At 42.3% G+C, this 15,339-nt stretch overlaps 1 protein-coding gene across 2 annotated transcripts in view; it reads left to right on the forward strand.

Moving 5' to 3' along the window:
• The window catches only part of Plcb1 (phospholipase C beta 1), a 701,254-nt gene that overhangs the window by 581,810 nt on the left and 104,105 nt on the right, over positions 1 to 15,339 (forward strand). For both annotated transcript variants that reach the window (XM_028884530.2, XM_028884531.2), the window contains exons 24-26: positions 3,857 to 3,989; positions 6,708 to 6,761; positions 9,565 to 9,784. In XM_028884530.2, coding sequence (XP_028740363.1) covers positions 3,857 to 3,989; positions 6,708 to 6,761; positions 9,565 to 9,784 — 407 coding nt within the window. The remainder of the gene's footprint in view (positions 1 to 3,856; positions 3,990 to 6,707; positions 6,762 to 9,564; positions 9,785 to 15,339) is intronic.

Consider the following 15,339-nt stretch of genomic DNA (forward strand, 5'->3'; position numbering starts at 1 on the left):
CTAACAGAGCCACAACCCTTGCCACATTTGGCCTGATACCCTGAAATTACAAATCTCCATGTAATTCTGGGAGAATGGCTAACCTCGTCCTTCAGCCACCAGGATCCAAGTCAATATCCTGTCATGAACTATCCACATGGAAGGGACAGCATATTTTAATTAATTTTACATTTGTTTATTTATTTACTTAGTGGGGGAGGTGCATACATGAGTGTGCCATAGCACATATGTATAGATCCAGAGGAGAACTTCTGGAGTTTGTTCCTGCTTCCCACCAAGTGAGTCCCAGGAATCAAACTTAGGTCATCAAGCTTGTTGGGAAGTACCTTTACCTACTCGGCCATCTCACTAGCCTAGGAACCAGGAAAACCAGGATCCTCCAATACCCCAAGTGGTTCACATCTGAGAGCTGAAAGACATTTTGCTTTCCTGTTAAACATTCGACAGAGTTCTTAAGATATGTATTCTCTGCTTGTTGATTACCAAAGTCACAATTAACGAGTCTGGGATACAAGTCTTTTGCATTTGTACAGCACGTCGTAAAATTCCCTTTTACAAAACCCGTAAGAAGAGTCGTTAAGTTATCCACTCGCTGACTTACCTGCAGTATATTTTCAAGAAATTTGTGCTCAATTTAATTATTGGAAAGGTGTAATTTTTAAATATAAAATCTTAGTTTTTAAAAGTTGTTTTTGGTCTTATTTGGAAGAAAAATATATTGCAGAAGCTCCATATGACCACTAGGGGGCAGAGGCTAAAAGCAAAAATCTAGTAAGTGCGACAAAAGTCCCACTTTAATGAATTTTGCTTCATTGAAATTCATGTAATTGAATTCCAGTGGTCTTTCAGTTTAGTTTATAAAAACATATTTTGGGTGCTTTTGTTTCTGTCATGGTGTCCAGGACCTTGGGAAAGGATTTTGTGCTTGTTTTGTTTAAACACATAAAAGCAACCATTATGGAGTGGCCTGGGAAGAAATGTGTAGATTTTCTTGAGCTAGACACAGAATTAGCTTTTGCATTTAATCTCACGTATCAGTCTAGTGGGAATGACTTGATTTTCCAATTGTATCAAAAAATTAAATCTAGTACTTCACAGCTGTAGGTATTATTTAACCATGTATTTGCTTTTTTTCTATGAGGGCTGTTTTAGTGCAATCGGATGAGTTCTTTGGAAATTACATTCACCTACTTAGGTGTCTCTGGCTTAGCTATGACTCACTGTTGTGTTAATGCTTCCTTGAGTTGCCACTATCATAGAATACAGAATGCCTGCTATTCAAAGTATTTAGACTTTAAACTATAAACAAGTTCTCATATCACCTACCTGACCTCCAGCTTCCTTTTAATAGGTTTTAGTGCAGACTTTCAGTACCATCTGTGGTTACTCTGCTGTATAAGCAACACCCATCTGAGCGGCTGAGATGAAGCCAGTACACAACAGTGTCCAGGCCACTGAACCTTCAACTGCTTCTGTTATCAGTTTCCATTAGGGAAACTGTCAGCTGGGCTCCTCTACACATCCCTCAGCAAACCGATCAAGCATCAGTCTGTTGTTGTTTGACATCATAGATGTTCACTCACGCATCACATTTGTCTCCAGAAAAATCCTAAGAGGCCCTGGCAAATCTGACTACACCAGGACCCATTAATCAGCTCCTTACTCTCCTTCTTTCCCTGACATGTGTTTGGCAGGACAGAGGATGTGTGAGCTGCACATTTGTTGGCCCCTGGCTCAGGGCATTTCCAGCACACAGCATCCCTTCAGTATTCTGGCTTCGGGATTCCAGGCAAACTCTGCTCCTCCTGTCATGAGGTGCAGAAGCCTGCTCTGGGTTTAATGCAGCCTGAAGGTGCACTTTGGCCTTTTGGTCATTTGAAAAATGTATTAGTTCACATGAATATTTCATTTTCCACCATTCCTCAAAATCTGGCAGTTATAGGTGGAAACTGAGCAGTGTCTGTCGTACTTACAAGAGCTTTCTCAGAATTTAGGTATGGCTTTCCTTTTCCTTCTCATGACTTTACAGCTCTAGGTCATTAACTCTGGGTTGTTTTGTTTTCAAGAAAAACATGAAAACCATTCTCTGTGTATAACATGTCCTGCATGGAAAAGTCTGTCAACACTGGACAAACCAAAACAAAAGCAAAAAACAAAGTAAAACAAAACAAACAAACAAAAACCCCACCCATACACTGCATTCAAGAGGCTCTTATTTGCAATGTCTGGTTGAACAAATAATATACCATCATTCCTCTTGGCATATGACTCTAGGAAGAATTTTCTTGATGGATGCTGACTAAATGTGACCACACTGGAGTTTACCAGCCAGATTTATCCATCCATCAAAAGACATAATTTCAGAATAGCAGGATCTAATGCTTCTATGGAGCTAGGTTCCTGTCTCTCCTGCTTGATGTTTGGCCTGGTACCAAGGCTTATTTTTTTTCACCCATCCCAGGGAAATCAGCTATACTGAAGAAGCCTAGTCAATGAACAGGGCTATTTGTTAAATTAAAGATACTTTGGGGGGACTGATTCAAAATCAACTCTGAGACTATAGGAAGAGAATCATGAGTTCAAGGCCATCCGTAGCTACAGAGTAAGGTTTTGTTTGAAAAATGAAAAGCAGTGATTTGGGGGGAGAAGAGAATAAGAATCAGTGATGATGTCTATACTTCTGTCTTCCTTTGGTAAAACTGCCCAAATGTCACAGTGTTGGGGTCCAGATGATCGGTAGAAGAAAACATTCCTAATGTACCTTATAAATGCACTACATAGCAAAATGCTAGGGTAAACTCAACAGTAAAACTTGCTGTGGACATGGAGAGCAAGTCTAAAACAGCTGGAAGATACTTGGAGTGTTGCAAAGAACTGTTGGAATACTATGCAATTATAGAGGCGATTATTTTATAAGGATCAGCATTGATTCAACAGACATTTATTGAATCTTTGCTTTGAGTAGGACATAGCTGCTAGAGTGGGTGGAATAAAAGGCTCATGAGACATTGATTATCGTCCTTTGGTAATGTTACACCATCTTAACTGTTTCACAAGAAAGTGTTCTAGGTACTTAATAAACATTGACTGTTTTGATCCTGGAAGAAATCTTTTAAGATAGACAATATAGACAATATCTTGACCCCAAGCTTATGTATACCGTCGAGGATGAAGATGGAGAAACAGCATGGAGAGCTAAGTGACTTGTTACCAGCATACTGAATTCGAATCTGAGACTATCTGGCTCTGAAGTCTGCACTCCTACCCAGCACATCAGCTCTTGCTGTGGCATGGAAGCAGACGGCCTGAAACAAAATGCTTACTCTCTCCTTCTGTGTTATTTATTCAGCAGCCCAGCTCTGCCACTCTGAACCAGGCTTAGATTAATTTAGCTATCTCACTCAAGTGTGTATTCTGCTAGGGCTATGTAACCTGGGACATCCCAGCCAGAAGGACTTAGTTGTCCTTCTACAGAGCCTCTCATCTCCATGGCTACAGCAGGAGTCTGCTAAAGATTGGACGGATGTGTGTCTTTATGGTCCCTTTGTTTGCATTTGATTTGCTGTTCATTCATTTGATGGAAGCATGCCACCCGGCCAGATCCAGAGGCAGTATGGGAAGGCTCTGTCCAAGGGCATGGGCAAGTTGGAGGAGAGACCAGAGCTGTCTGTGCAATTAACCTGCTGTTTTCTGATTCCACACTATGCCGGGTTCATCTCGCTTTCCAAACAGTTTCAAAGTTAATACTTCAGACTCCAAACGAACTGTGGAAATGACGTAATGTGTAGCCTCATTAGCATAGGAAGACAATGAAAGCAATATGAAACAGAAAACTGAAAGGTGTTTATGATTTTAGGCTGACCCTGGGGAAACATCATCGGAGGCACCAAGTGAAAGCAGGACCACGCCAGCAGAAAATGGGGTGACTCACACAACATCCCTTGCACCCAAACCACCTTCCCAGGCTCCACACAGCCAGCCAGCTCCAGGTAAGCAGTGGAGACAGTGCTATTTGGTAGACGTCCAACCTTCAGCCTCTGGGGACCACTGCAGAAGACTATGGCATTGAGGGAGAAAAGAAAGCATGCCCTGGTGTGACTTGAGTGAGTGAGAAGCTAGATGGATGCATGGATGAATGTCACAGGGCCTTCCAGGTTCTCACCTGGCTCTGCTGACAACCTAGAACCCACCTGTGTAGTGGGTTGTTATTTGGGAGTGAATTATTATCGACCCACTGATAGAGTTGAGCTTGTGAAGCGTTCTTCAAGCAACTTACAACTATGCCTTAGAAGCACATTCTCCCTTCTACTTCAAGTCTCTGCCAATATCAGACTTTCCAGTAACCTTAAATGTCTGCCCATGCTAGTCTACCTGTGAGGCTATGGCCACGGATTAGTTCATCATCATCATTCCAGTCCTCCATTGGATGTGTTCTATTGTTGTCTCATTTGGGGGTGATGAGGAATTTCCTGAAAGGCACAACGCCAGTGAAGGGAGAGCCAGGTCAGACATGATACCTGGTACTATGAAAGGGCTTGCTTTTAGCTTCTACTCTTCAATCACCCAAAGCTACACTCACTTGTCTCACTCCTCAGAGAAATCCTATCATTTCAGGGCAGCTCATGTTAGCATTTCACCTCACTCTGGTTAAGGTGTGTGAGTGAGTGAGTGAGTGAGTGAGTGAGTGAGTGAGCGAGCATGTGTGTGCGTGCATGTGTTTGTGTGTGTGTGTGTGTGATATTAAAGTGGTATGTGAGTATGTATGGTGTATGTGTGTGATATATTAATGTGGTATGTGAGTGTGTATGGTATGAGTATGTGTGTGATATATTAAAGTGATATGTGAGTGTGTATAGTGTGAGTATGTGTGTGATATATTAAAGTGGTATGTGAGTGTGTGTGGTGTATGTGTGTATATGTGTGTGGTGTGTGATATATTAAAGTGGTATGTGAATGTGTATGGGGTGTGTGTGTGGTGTGTGATATATTAAAGTGGGATGTGAGTGTATATTGGGGGGGGGCGCGGCTTGTGTGTGTGTGTGTGCTTCTCTTAACAGACGGAAGCATTTCTGAGAGCAGGTTCAGCTCCGTGCATCCTCTGCAGTCACCCAGTGCTGAAGAGTAGCATGTGCTTGACCCATTGAGTTGAATCAGTTAATAAAATTAATAAAATAGGAGCGGAGAGACTTTCCCCCGTGTGAGTGTGACTCCATTCCTTTTCCTTCTCTGTCATGATGGAATGTGACATTGGTGAAGTTCAGATCTTCTCCTTGGTGAGCAAGGGTACAAATTTATAAAATACAACTCCTATTTCATTTCTATCAAATATGAATGAACTGAAACTCTGCTTTTAAAAAAGTCAGTGAAATCAATAATAGGAGGTGGTCAACCATAAATAAGAAACAACATTTTATCACGTGGAAACATTTGCAGTGCTTCTGAACTATAGTTTATTGCTTCTGAAAATAAAAGAGAATTTACCATTTTAACATTTTGATTTTAAGTAATACTTGAATTTGACTTACAGAAAACGTTTTTTTTATTTTTGTTTAAAATTTTTTTTATTTTGTGTATTTTATCTATGTTTTATTTGCATGTACATCTGAACCTCAGAAGAGGGCATCAGATCCCATAGACAACTGTGAGCTGCCATGTAGGTGCTGGGATTTGAACTTGGGATCTCTGGAAGAGCAGCCAGTGCTCTTAATCATTGAGCTATCTCTCTAGCCAGGAAATATTTTTTAAATTGTACAAACTGTGTGACACAATTCTCCTCTTCCCCTAATGTCAGCATTCAACAAGATCACAGTAAACCTTCACAACAAGCAAGCCTTGTGTGAACTTGGCCTTCCTTACTCCAGTGCCCATGTATTGCTGCAGATTCACGTCTATGGTCCCACACTGCACTTGCTCATCCTGTCTGCATGGTCACCTTCCCTCTATAACAGCCCCCAACTCTCTCTTATTTCTCGGACCCCTGGATAGTTTGGAGGAGTTGTGATCATTGTTTTCCAAATGTCCCTCACGTTGAGCTGCCTAGATGTTTTCCTGTGACCAGACTGAGGTTTTGTTTTGATGCTGTGCCCTTCTTGATACATCCTGTCAGGGACAAGTGATGCTGGCATGTCCCATCCTGATGATATGAGGTCCCTAGGTCAAAGTGTATCCCTCTGAAAGTTTTGATTCCCACTCCTAGGTGTATGGGAAGAAGCATTCTTCAGGTGCATACATATCGTATTTCCCCTTACTCTTTGCTCAGTAATTTGGGTGCTGATAATGGTTCTTGTTTGCAAAACTTGGTACTGCCCTTTGGTCCGCATTCAGCCTTTAATCACGTCATTCCTGATTTTGCCAGAAGATGGCAGTAGCACTACTGAGATTTAATTCCTTGATTTGAACTTTGAATTGCAAATGGAAGGCTGTTTCCCTGTTTGTGGAGAATACACAAAATTGCTTATTGACATAGGATTGAATCAAAGTTACAAATTAAAGAAGTTTTAGAGCAATTGTGTTATAAATAGCTTCCTACTACAATTAGCTATTGTCTCTAAAGGCACTTAGAATCAAAGGGCACGGCCTTCCAGTACTAGAGATGAAACCCAGATGGCCAAGTGAGCTACAACCCCCAAGTCCAAACATTTATTTTTAAAAATGGAATAAAATTTGAAAAACAAAGATGGCCATTCCTTTGATCTTTGTGGTTGCAGGTTCTGTAAAGGCGCCCGCCAAAACAGAAGACCTGGTCCAGAGTGTTTTAACAGGTGAGTGCTATAGCCTTTCCTCTGCATGGAAGTTGGCAACTGAACACTGCATGGTGAGTGTTTACAGGGGAGGAGATGGTCATTTATCTCTGAAAACTAGCATCATTAAATGTTTTAAGAGTTTGTAGACATCTGGCCTGAGTTTGGTCACATTGTCCAATGTAAAGTCACAGAGAGAGCCAGGTAACAGGAATGTGTGTCCCCCTACTGTGCTGACAATAAGTTATATTTCAGATATGCAGAATATAGCCTGTTTGTGAGCATGAAATACACAATGGTTATGATCTTTCGTATGAACTTGGGTTTGTTACATCAAGCAACAGGACTCAAACTGACCTACACTTTCTTCAGTATAATTAGCACTTACTGTGTAGTGGAGTCTTAAAAATGTTTAGAATGTCTGGAACAAAACAGAATAAGAATGTATGCACGTGTTCACAAAAAACAGAGCCACTTGTAAGAACCAGATGTTGACCAACAGGGAGGCAGATAAGTGGACTATGGGGCAGTTACAGAATGGAATGGGGGGGGGAGGGTAACAATTAGAACAGATTGTGATTGTGATCACCTCCAACAAGGCAGACAGCTAAGACATGTGCTGAGAAAAGGAGGTAGGACATGAGAGAGCATGATTTCACCCGCCTGAAGATCAAAGAAAGACTGGCAAAACTAATCACTGTTGGAAACCTGGTTCCAGAAGATGTCTAGGGTCCTGGCAGTATTCTGGTTTTTACCTGGTGATGGTCCTTGAAGCATGGGAACTTTGCAAAAATGTTCAGGACTGGAGATTTTTGGTAGATGCTCTTTATGCCCACAGTTATGTGTCATCAAAATATAAAAATTATTAGGAACTTATAAGACCACGAAGCTTATTTTGAAAGAGTTCCATGGGAAGCAATACAGCACTGATGCAGAAAACAAGATGCTGAAGTGTTCTAAAAATATATGAATGTATACACAGAGGCAGGGAGGTCTACACCACCACCCTGACAGTGGCTGTCTCTGGGCAGCCACCCTTTAGCAATACTGTATCTTTATGCAAATGGGCATTAACTTTTACATTGTGGGATATTCCAAGGGATAGCCTTTGGCCCAGAGGCTTTTTCAAAAGCAATTTAGGGTGTCTTTTTCTTATAGGCCAGAGCATGGGGAGTTCCATTTCAAAGCTGTCCACAGCTGATTTTCCAGAAACCATTTCTTTTAAAAAGTAAGGTGGAGTTTGTTACCAGGAAATGTGGCAATGCCTCAGGACTATAAATTCTTAATGCAAGCACTTATTATGCAACCACCCGAAGTCAGTTTGAGCCCGAGGGAAATCGTTAAATAAATGTACCTAGTTCTCTCCTTGGCTACTTTCTTCAAAAAGAAGAAAAATGAGCTGTCAGGGCAGATGCATGGTGAGAGCAGGAAATGCTCCTGCAGCAGTTTAAAGGCCTTGGTATTTAGCAACAGAAATTGCCATCCCAGTTCCCCTGTTTATGCACAATCCATTTCATTTTCTAGTCAGCTTTGTTGTGATTTGTGACATATATTATTTCTGAATCGCTTGACAGCTCTAAATATTTATAGTATCTTTTTTGTTGTTGTTGTTCCCAAAACAGAAATTTCATATCAAGAAATGGAGACATATGAACTTTGACTTAATCTGGGTCCAAATAAATGATAATTCATTGAAATTAGGACACCATACATTGAAGCCCTATTCCTGTGATACTAGGAAGAGCAATAGGGAAACTAGTGTGGAATCTTGATTTCCAAAGTGATAATGCATTTGTAAAAATGCGTGTCATAGAAGTGATGAAGTGTGCATATGAAATACAGAATGATTTATGGACAGATTTTGTCACACTGACCATTTTTCTCAACGTTGGATAAAACACTGCAGTCATACAGGTGGCCACTAGCCCTGCTGGAGCCTTTGTAAAGTTCAGATTAAAGGACACCCCCTTGACACACTCGACTACCACATCCACTGAGATAGTGGGAGAAACCTGTGGTGTGGCCCTTGTCAGGGAGTCCCTGAGACATGTGCGATTATTTGCAAAGTCTCTACATGTATGGTGCCCAAAACTACTCAACACTTTCCATGAGTGGTTTTTTTTGTTGTTGTTTTTTTGTTTTTTTTTTTTTTTTATGTCACCATCACACCAGGCTTGTGAACTGGTAGAAGCATTGTCATCCTTTAAACCAATGAAGTAGGAAACCTGTTCCCTTTTCCTCTGATGTGGTACACCCTGTTCCCAGCTGGAATGAGCTAGGTTGCCAAAGCCCAGTTTCTACTTCTCAACAAATTTGCCCTCTATCTAAAGGGAGATCATTTCTAGAAAGTTATGTCCCCCTTCTGAGTGCCCTAAACTCTCAAGAAGCTGGCCTTCTTTATTCATGAGGAGACCAGCCCTGGGGTGCAGTGCACAGTGGGGTTCCCCTGGGGTTATGGGAAAGTGGTACTGCAGTTGCCATGCACCTTGCTCTGTTGTTTCCACTGCTGCTCTTCATCTCTGCCTCCCATCTCCTCAGCCCCCAGTAAGTCACAGGCACCGGAATCCCCATCCCAGACTCTATTTCTAGGGACACGAAACTGCAAAGCTACAGATGAAGGAACTGGGTCTCTGCAAAGTTGGGGGGCACCTTGCTAAGCTGGTAAACCAGAGCTGCTGACTGATAGGTCTGACATCCAAGCTGTGCTGTCCAGCTGCTCTTGGCGGGGATGGGCTGCTCCTCTCTGAGCAGGATGTCCCCGACCCTTCCTCTGGACTCTCAGTCCACCCTGTCACTCAGCTCTCCTGCTCGTCCTCTGTTGCAGAAGTGGAGGCGCAGACCATTGAAGAGCTCAAGCAACAGAAAGCGTTCGTGAAGCTTCAGAAGAAGCACTACAAAGAAATGAAAGACCTGGTCAAGAGACACCACAAGAAAACCACCGAGCTCATCAAGGAGCACACCACCAAGTACAACGAGATCCAGAACGACTACCTGAGAAGGAGGGCAGCCTTGGAAAAGTCCGCCAAGAAGGACAGCAAGAAAAAGTGAGTGATAGGGACTTGCTAACTTTATACCATGCGGAAAGAGATGCTGCCCCCCAGGGGGTGATGATTGACGTGTTGTGTCATATTTTTTCACCTGCCACCACTGGGAGGAAATTCACCCCACCTGTTCCACTCTCTGCTGTTCTTCAGTTGGTTCGCTTTTGCTTGTGAACTACATTTTCCTCCCTTCCTCCTTCTTTCCCCTCCTTTTCTTTTTCCTTGTAAGAGACAATATCTTGCTAGTTGTCCAGGCTAATCTTGAATGGCTGGACTCCAGTTACCTTTCTTTCTCTGTTTCCAGGATAGCTGGGACTGTGGGTAGGAATTTTTTACATTTGAACAAATTCTGGGATGGATACACAGACTCCCAGAGCTCTATCCTTTGATTCAAATATCAGGTGGCTGACGCCCCCTCCCACCATAGCAACTGCCAACAGGGCAGGTACAGGACTCTTATGTAACTAGAATGTACTTGGAGAGACGAGGGAGATGTTTCAACCTTCTTTTGATGCCTGAAACTCGTAATGTACACAGAGGGCTACGGCTCTCACAGTATCGTGTACTCAGAATGTGGTGGAGAGAAGCTTGCCTATCACAGGTATTAAATAATATTATTATTGTATCTCTCATGCTCTGTGGATAATGCAATGATTGTAGCCTATAAAAGTTTTGCCCTCAAATAGCAAATATATAGTCTCATGTGCTGGTTAGTTTTATGTTAACTTACACAAGCAAGAGTCATTTTTTTAAGGGGAAAAAAACCTCAACTGAGAAAGTGTCCCCACCAAACTGCCCATGGAAGATGCTGTCATTCATTTTCTTGACTGATGTTTGATATGGGAGGGTCCAGTTCACAGTGGGTGGTGCCACCCATAGCCCTGGGGTCTATAAGTAAGCAAGCTGAGCAAGCCATGAGGAACAAGTCAGTAACATTTCTCCATGGTCTCTGCATCAGTTCCTGTCCTGAGGTTCCTGCCTTGACTTCCTTCAATGATGAACTGTTATGTTATCCGGAAGTATAAGATGAAATAATCCCCTTGCTCCCCAAGTTGTTTTTGGTCATGGGGTTTTAATCACAGCGATAGAAACCCAAGATGCCATGATAATGAGAAGGAAATGGATAACTAATGTAACCATACAGCATAATCATGAAGATGGTCAAAAAAGGAACAATATCATGGTGTAGAATGACTTCAGAGAACAGAATACCCTCCATTTTTTTGTTTGTTGTTTTGTTTTTTACAGTGCTGGAAATGGAACCCATGGACTTGTACGTGCTGGACAAGTCTTTACTACTTAGTCATGTAACCAGGTCTCTATAGAGTTTTGAAGCAGAGTGCCACCATGTAGCTTGGTGTGCCAGCTAGTTTTAATGTCAACTTGACACAAACTAGAGTCATCTGAGAGGAGGGAATCACAATAGAGAATGTCTCCATAACACTGGGCTTCAGGCAAGCAAGCTTACAGGGCATTTTCTTAATTAGTGATTGATATGGGAGGCCTGAGCCTATTGTGGGTGGTTCCACCCCTGGGCTTATGGTTCTGGGTTCTAAAAGAAAACAAGCTGCTGAGCAGACCATTAGGAGCAAGCCAGTAAGCTGCAATTGTCCATGGCCTCTGCATCAGCTTCTGCCTCCAGGTTTCCACCTTATTCGAGTTCCTGCCTTGGCGTCCCTTAATGGCCTGTGACCTGGGAAATGTAAACCAAATAAACCTTTCCTTCCCAAGCTGCTTTTGGTCACAGTGTTTCCATCACAGCAATAGAAACCCTAAGGCACTTGGGATGGACTTGAACTTAGGATCTTCCTGCCTTGCTGTCCAAATGCTGAGATTATAGGCACATGCCAAAAACCCCAGCTGGGAAAGGCATTCTTACATATCAATATAGAATGAGGTGTTAACCACGGACAACCAAAAAGAGAGAAAGGGGAGGGGGAGAGAGAAGAGAGAGAGAGGGAGAGGAGAGAGGAGAGGAGGGGAGAGGAGAGAGGAGAGGGGGGGGGGGAGGGGGGGGGGGGGGGGGGGGGGGGAGAGGAGAGGGAGAGGAGGGGCTAGGGGAAAGGTTCAAAGAAGGGAAAAATCAACTTGTTCCAGGGTTAGTAGAGTTGGCAAAATGAGTGAGACCTAGTAAGCCCCATGTAGAATGACACAAAATGAAGTCTACCAGCTCGGACAGAGCACCATTTAACCAAGGTCTTTTAGAGCTGGAGCAAGCGGCAAGTACTTCAGAACTTACGTGGTTGAATAAGAATCCACTGAAGAAAACATTTCAGTGAAATGTGTATAGTCTAATTAATAGCCTCAGACAATACTCCTAGCTGCTGCATGGAAGCTGAACTCTTATGCAGGCTTTTCATGCACTACAGGCAGATTCTGGTTCAGTAACGCTTGGGGCAGCAGGTGATGCTGAAGTTGTGATGTCCAGATGGTACTCTGTGAGGACTGAGGACTCAGAGCATAAACAGAGAGACTGGGAGGGGACAGCATTTTATCAGGAGTCCAGCTGAGTGTTGCTAAAAGTTTCTCCTAGAAAGAGGGTGGCAGAAATAGAAGAAAGGGCTGGATTCTTGTGTTGTTGTTGTTGTTTTTAAGAGAGTTTGGGATGTGACATGGATACCCTGAGAGAGAAGACATGGTCTGTGTGGCTCTGTAACTTTGCAGGCATCCTTGGGGAGATTGAAATATATGTGTGTGCTCACCATGGCCACATCTGTTCAAGGCACTCCACCCTGGCTAAAGCAGAGTTTACCTCACAAGAACAGCAATGGGAGAGCTGCTCAGACTCAGACATCTAGGCCTCCATCCCAGTGTCTGCCCTCTGCAGTTCTGACAAGCTTTAGGGCTTGCTGTCCCTGTTGGTCCAAAGCTTGTTAGTGATAAGATTAGTTCTCAGAAAACTCTCCCTGAGACCCCCCTGCTCTAACTAAGCTATTCCCAGTCATCTCTCTCTCAATGTCAACATTTTAATAAAAGTTCGTATTGTTTAGGTCTCAAAAAAAAAAAGATTTGGTCCAGAACTCCAGTGGTTCCTAGAAATAGGAAGACATCATAAAGGCCTTGGTTAAATCCCACCTGCCTCTCCAATCTCCTTCCCCGGCCACATGAAAACCACTGCTCCTGGCTTAGACTGTGCTGTGATGAGAAGTGAGGATACCCCAGATTCATGGGCTCCTCCTGTCAAATCTCTTTCATGGAGATCGAGGGCTTTGTCTCTAAACTATAGCAGATACCTGCCACCAAAGGTCAGAGTCTCAGCATCTGCTTCCCAATTTCCATGTGGATCTCAGTTTGGCATTTGCTTTCAAATTCCATTGTAGGTTATTCATCTAGAGGGTCCTGGGCTTTGTGACACAGGTTTTGGCTGGTCACACTGGGCTCTTTTGCCTTCCAGTGTGGGGCTGTTTCACCCCTGGGTGATCTCTATTGATCACATCCAGGATGTGTTAGGCAGATGTGCTGGATTGGTTACCTAGAATCATAGAGCAAGGTACTACAAACTGGGTGTTTAAAACACTGTTAGACAGTTCCAGAACTTAGTAATCCAAAATCAATATGTGAGCAGGGCATCGGCTCTGAGAGGTGTAGGGGAACACCATTCCTGGTCTCTTCCAGCTTTTAGTGGTTACAGGAAATATCCCTGGCTTACCTTACCATGTAGACTCATCACATCAGACTCTTGCCCACACTATCACATGGTATTCTCTCTGTGTAGGGATACATGCCCACATGTTCTCCATCTTCTAAAGATAATAATCACTAGATTAGGGTCCATCCTTAACTAATCTTAACCTATCATAACTATTACATTTGCAACAGATAAACAGGAAAATTTCCAAAGAGTGTTTCTGGATAAGCTGAGGTTCTGGGAAGAACACAGAGCACTCACATACACTTCCCTGTGTATTCCCCACAGCAGTCCCACAAAGTATTTACAGACATCTTCCCAGTGCATTCCCCACATCATCCCCACAAAGAATATAGAGACATCTTCCACAGTACAGCAACAAGGACCTGAAGCCCACTCACACCGTGTCCTGGTCAGAAACACAAACAGAGCACAGGATGCTGCCACATGCCGAAGCGTGATACCTACCTATCAGCTGTGTTCTGTGGCATAGTAACTTTGGAGCCTGACATGTGGCTGTTTTCAGAAGAGGTGCCTATTGTCCCACAAAAGGATTTAGAAACTGATTACGCTCTAGTGTATATGTCCATACGGTGAATGTATTTATAAAACAGCAAAAGCCAAATAAGATTACTTATCAACTGTTCTAAATGTTTGAGGCCACTTTCCTAAGTTGTGATCATGTATTTTCTTGGGGCATTTTTTTTTTTTGCAGGTCTGTTGGTGATAAATAATACTTTGCTCTCTGTTTAGTGAGGTTCATTTTTATTGTGAAAATATTTTCTTCAATGTTTAATAATTAGGGAACTAGAAATAAAGTGAAGAAGGTAACTTAAGTTTGCTTGTTGTCTTTTTAGGGAACAATTTTTGTCTTCCTTGGGTTTATTTAGCTAAATGTCAAAACAATTTTACATTTTTAACTTTAGTTCTTTAATGAATACTAATAGCTTTGTGTAAGACATTATTCAAAAATCATCATGAACACCAGTCCATGCTATTTAAAGTTAAATGTTATTTATGTTGTTAAAATACATAATTTAAAAGATATTTAATTTTTAAAAGCAAAAGTACCCGTGAGTTCTATTTCAATGTTCTGAGTTTTTAAATAAATATCATAGTAGTTAAAAAAACATTTTAAGTCATTGTTTCCCTTATTTACTTGATTTTCTGTAGTTTGGATGAAAAAAAATACTCCTTTTTTATTTGGTTAGTTGGTTGGGTTTTTGAGATACAGTCTCTGTATAGCTCAGGTTGGCCCTGAACTGGCTGAGCCTAGTTTTAAATTGTTATACTTTAGCCTCCTGAGTGCTGGGTTCCAGGAATGAGCCAAGATACTTGTTTTATAAATCAGTCTTATGAGATTTCCTGATTTTTCCTATTAGCTGATAAATGGGTAGATGTGGTCATGGTAATCCAACCATCATCACAGATCCAGGAAACTGGATGTAGAATTCACAGTCTGAGCTTTCCTGGAAACATGTCATCAGCTCTCATTAAAGTCTTTCAAGGGCTTGACTTAAATGAAAAGATTGCCAGTGAGAAATACAGCCCTCTTCTCCAGCTGACAATTCTATAAATCATCCTGAAACTGTGAGGAGGTAAGCCACCTCTCCACGGGCTGAGGACACAGTAGGCTGTGCCGCATCCTTCCTCCCACAGTCCTCGGAGTCATCCTCTTTGCCACCAGGCTATAGACAAAGACAAGATGCAGCTTCAGAGCCATATTGTGACATATGAGGTAACATGTGCTCACCTTGAAAACACGATCAACACGCAGTACTTGGTTTTTAAAAGGCAGCAAAATCACCTTTCCTTAGAGGAAGAACAGATGTAAAAGATATCAGGTGAAATTTGTCGCTCTGTGCAGGTGAAATGTGTCACTCTTTGAAAGGGAATCTAAAGGCTAAATCGATAGCATTTACCTGTAACT

The sequence above is a fragment of the Peromyscus leucopus genome, chromosome 4 (assembly GCF_004664715.2).
Source record: "Peromyscus leucopus breed LL Stock chromosome 4, UCI_PerLeu_2.1, whole genome shotgun sequence".
NCBI lineage: Eukaryota > Metazoa > Chordata > Mammalia > Rodentia > Cricetidae > Peromyscus > Peromyscus leucopus.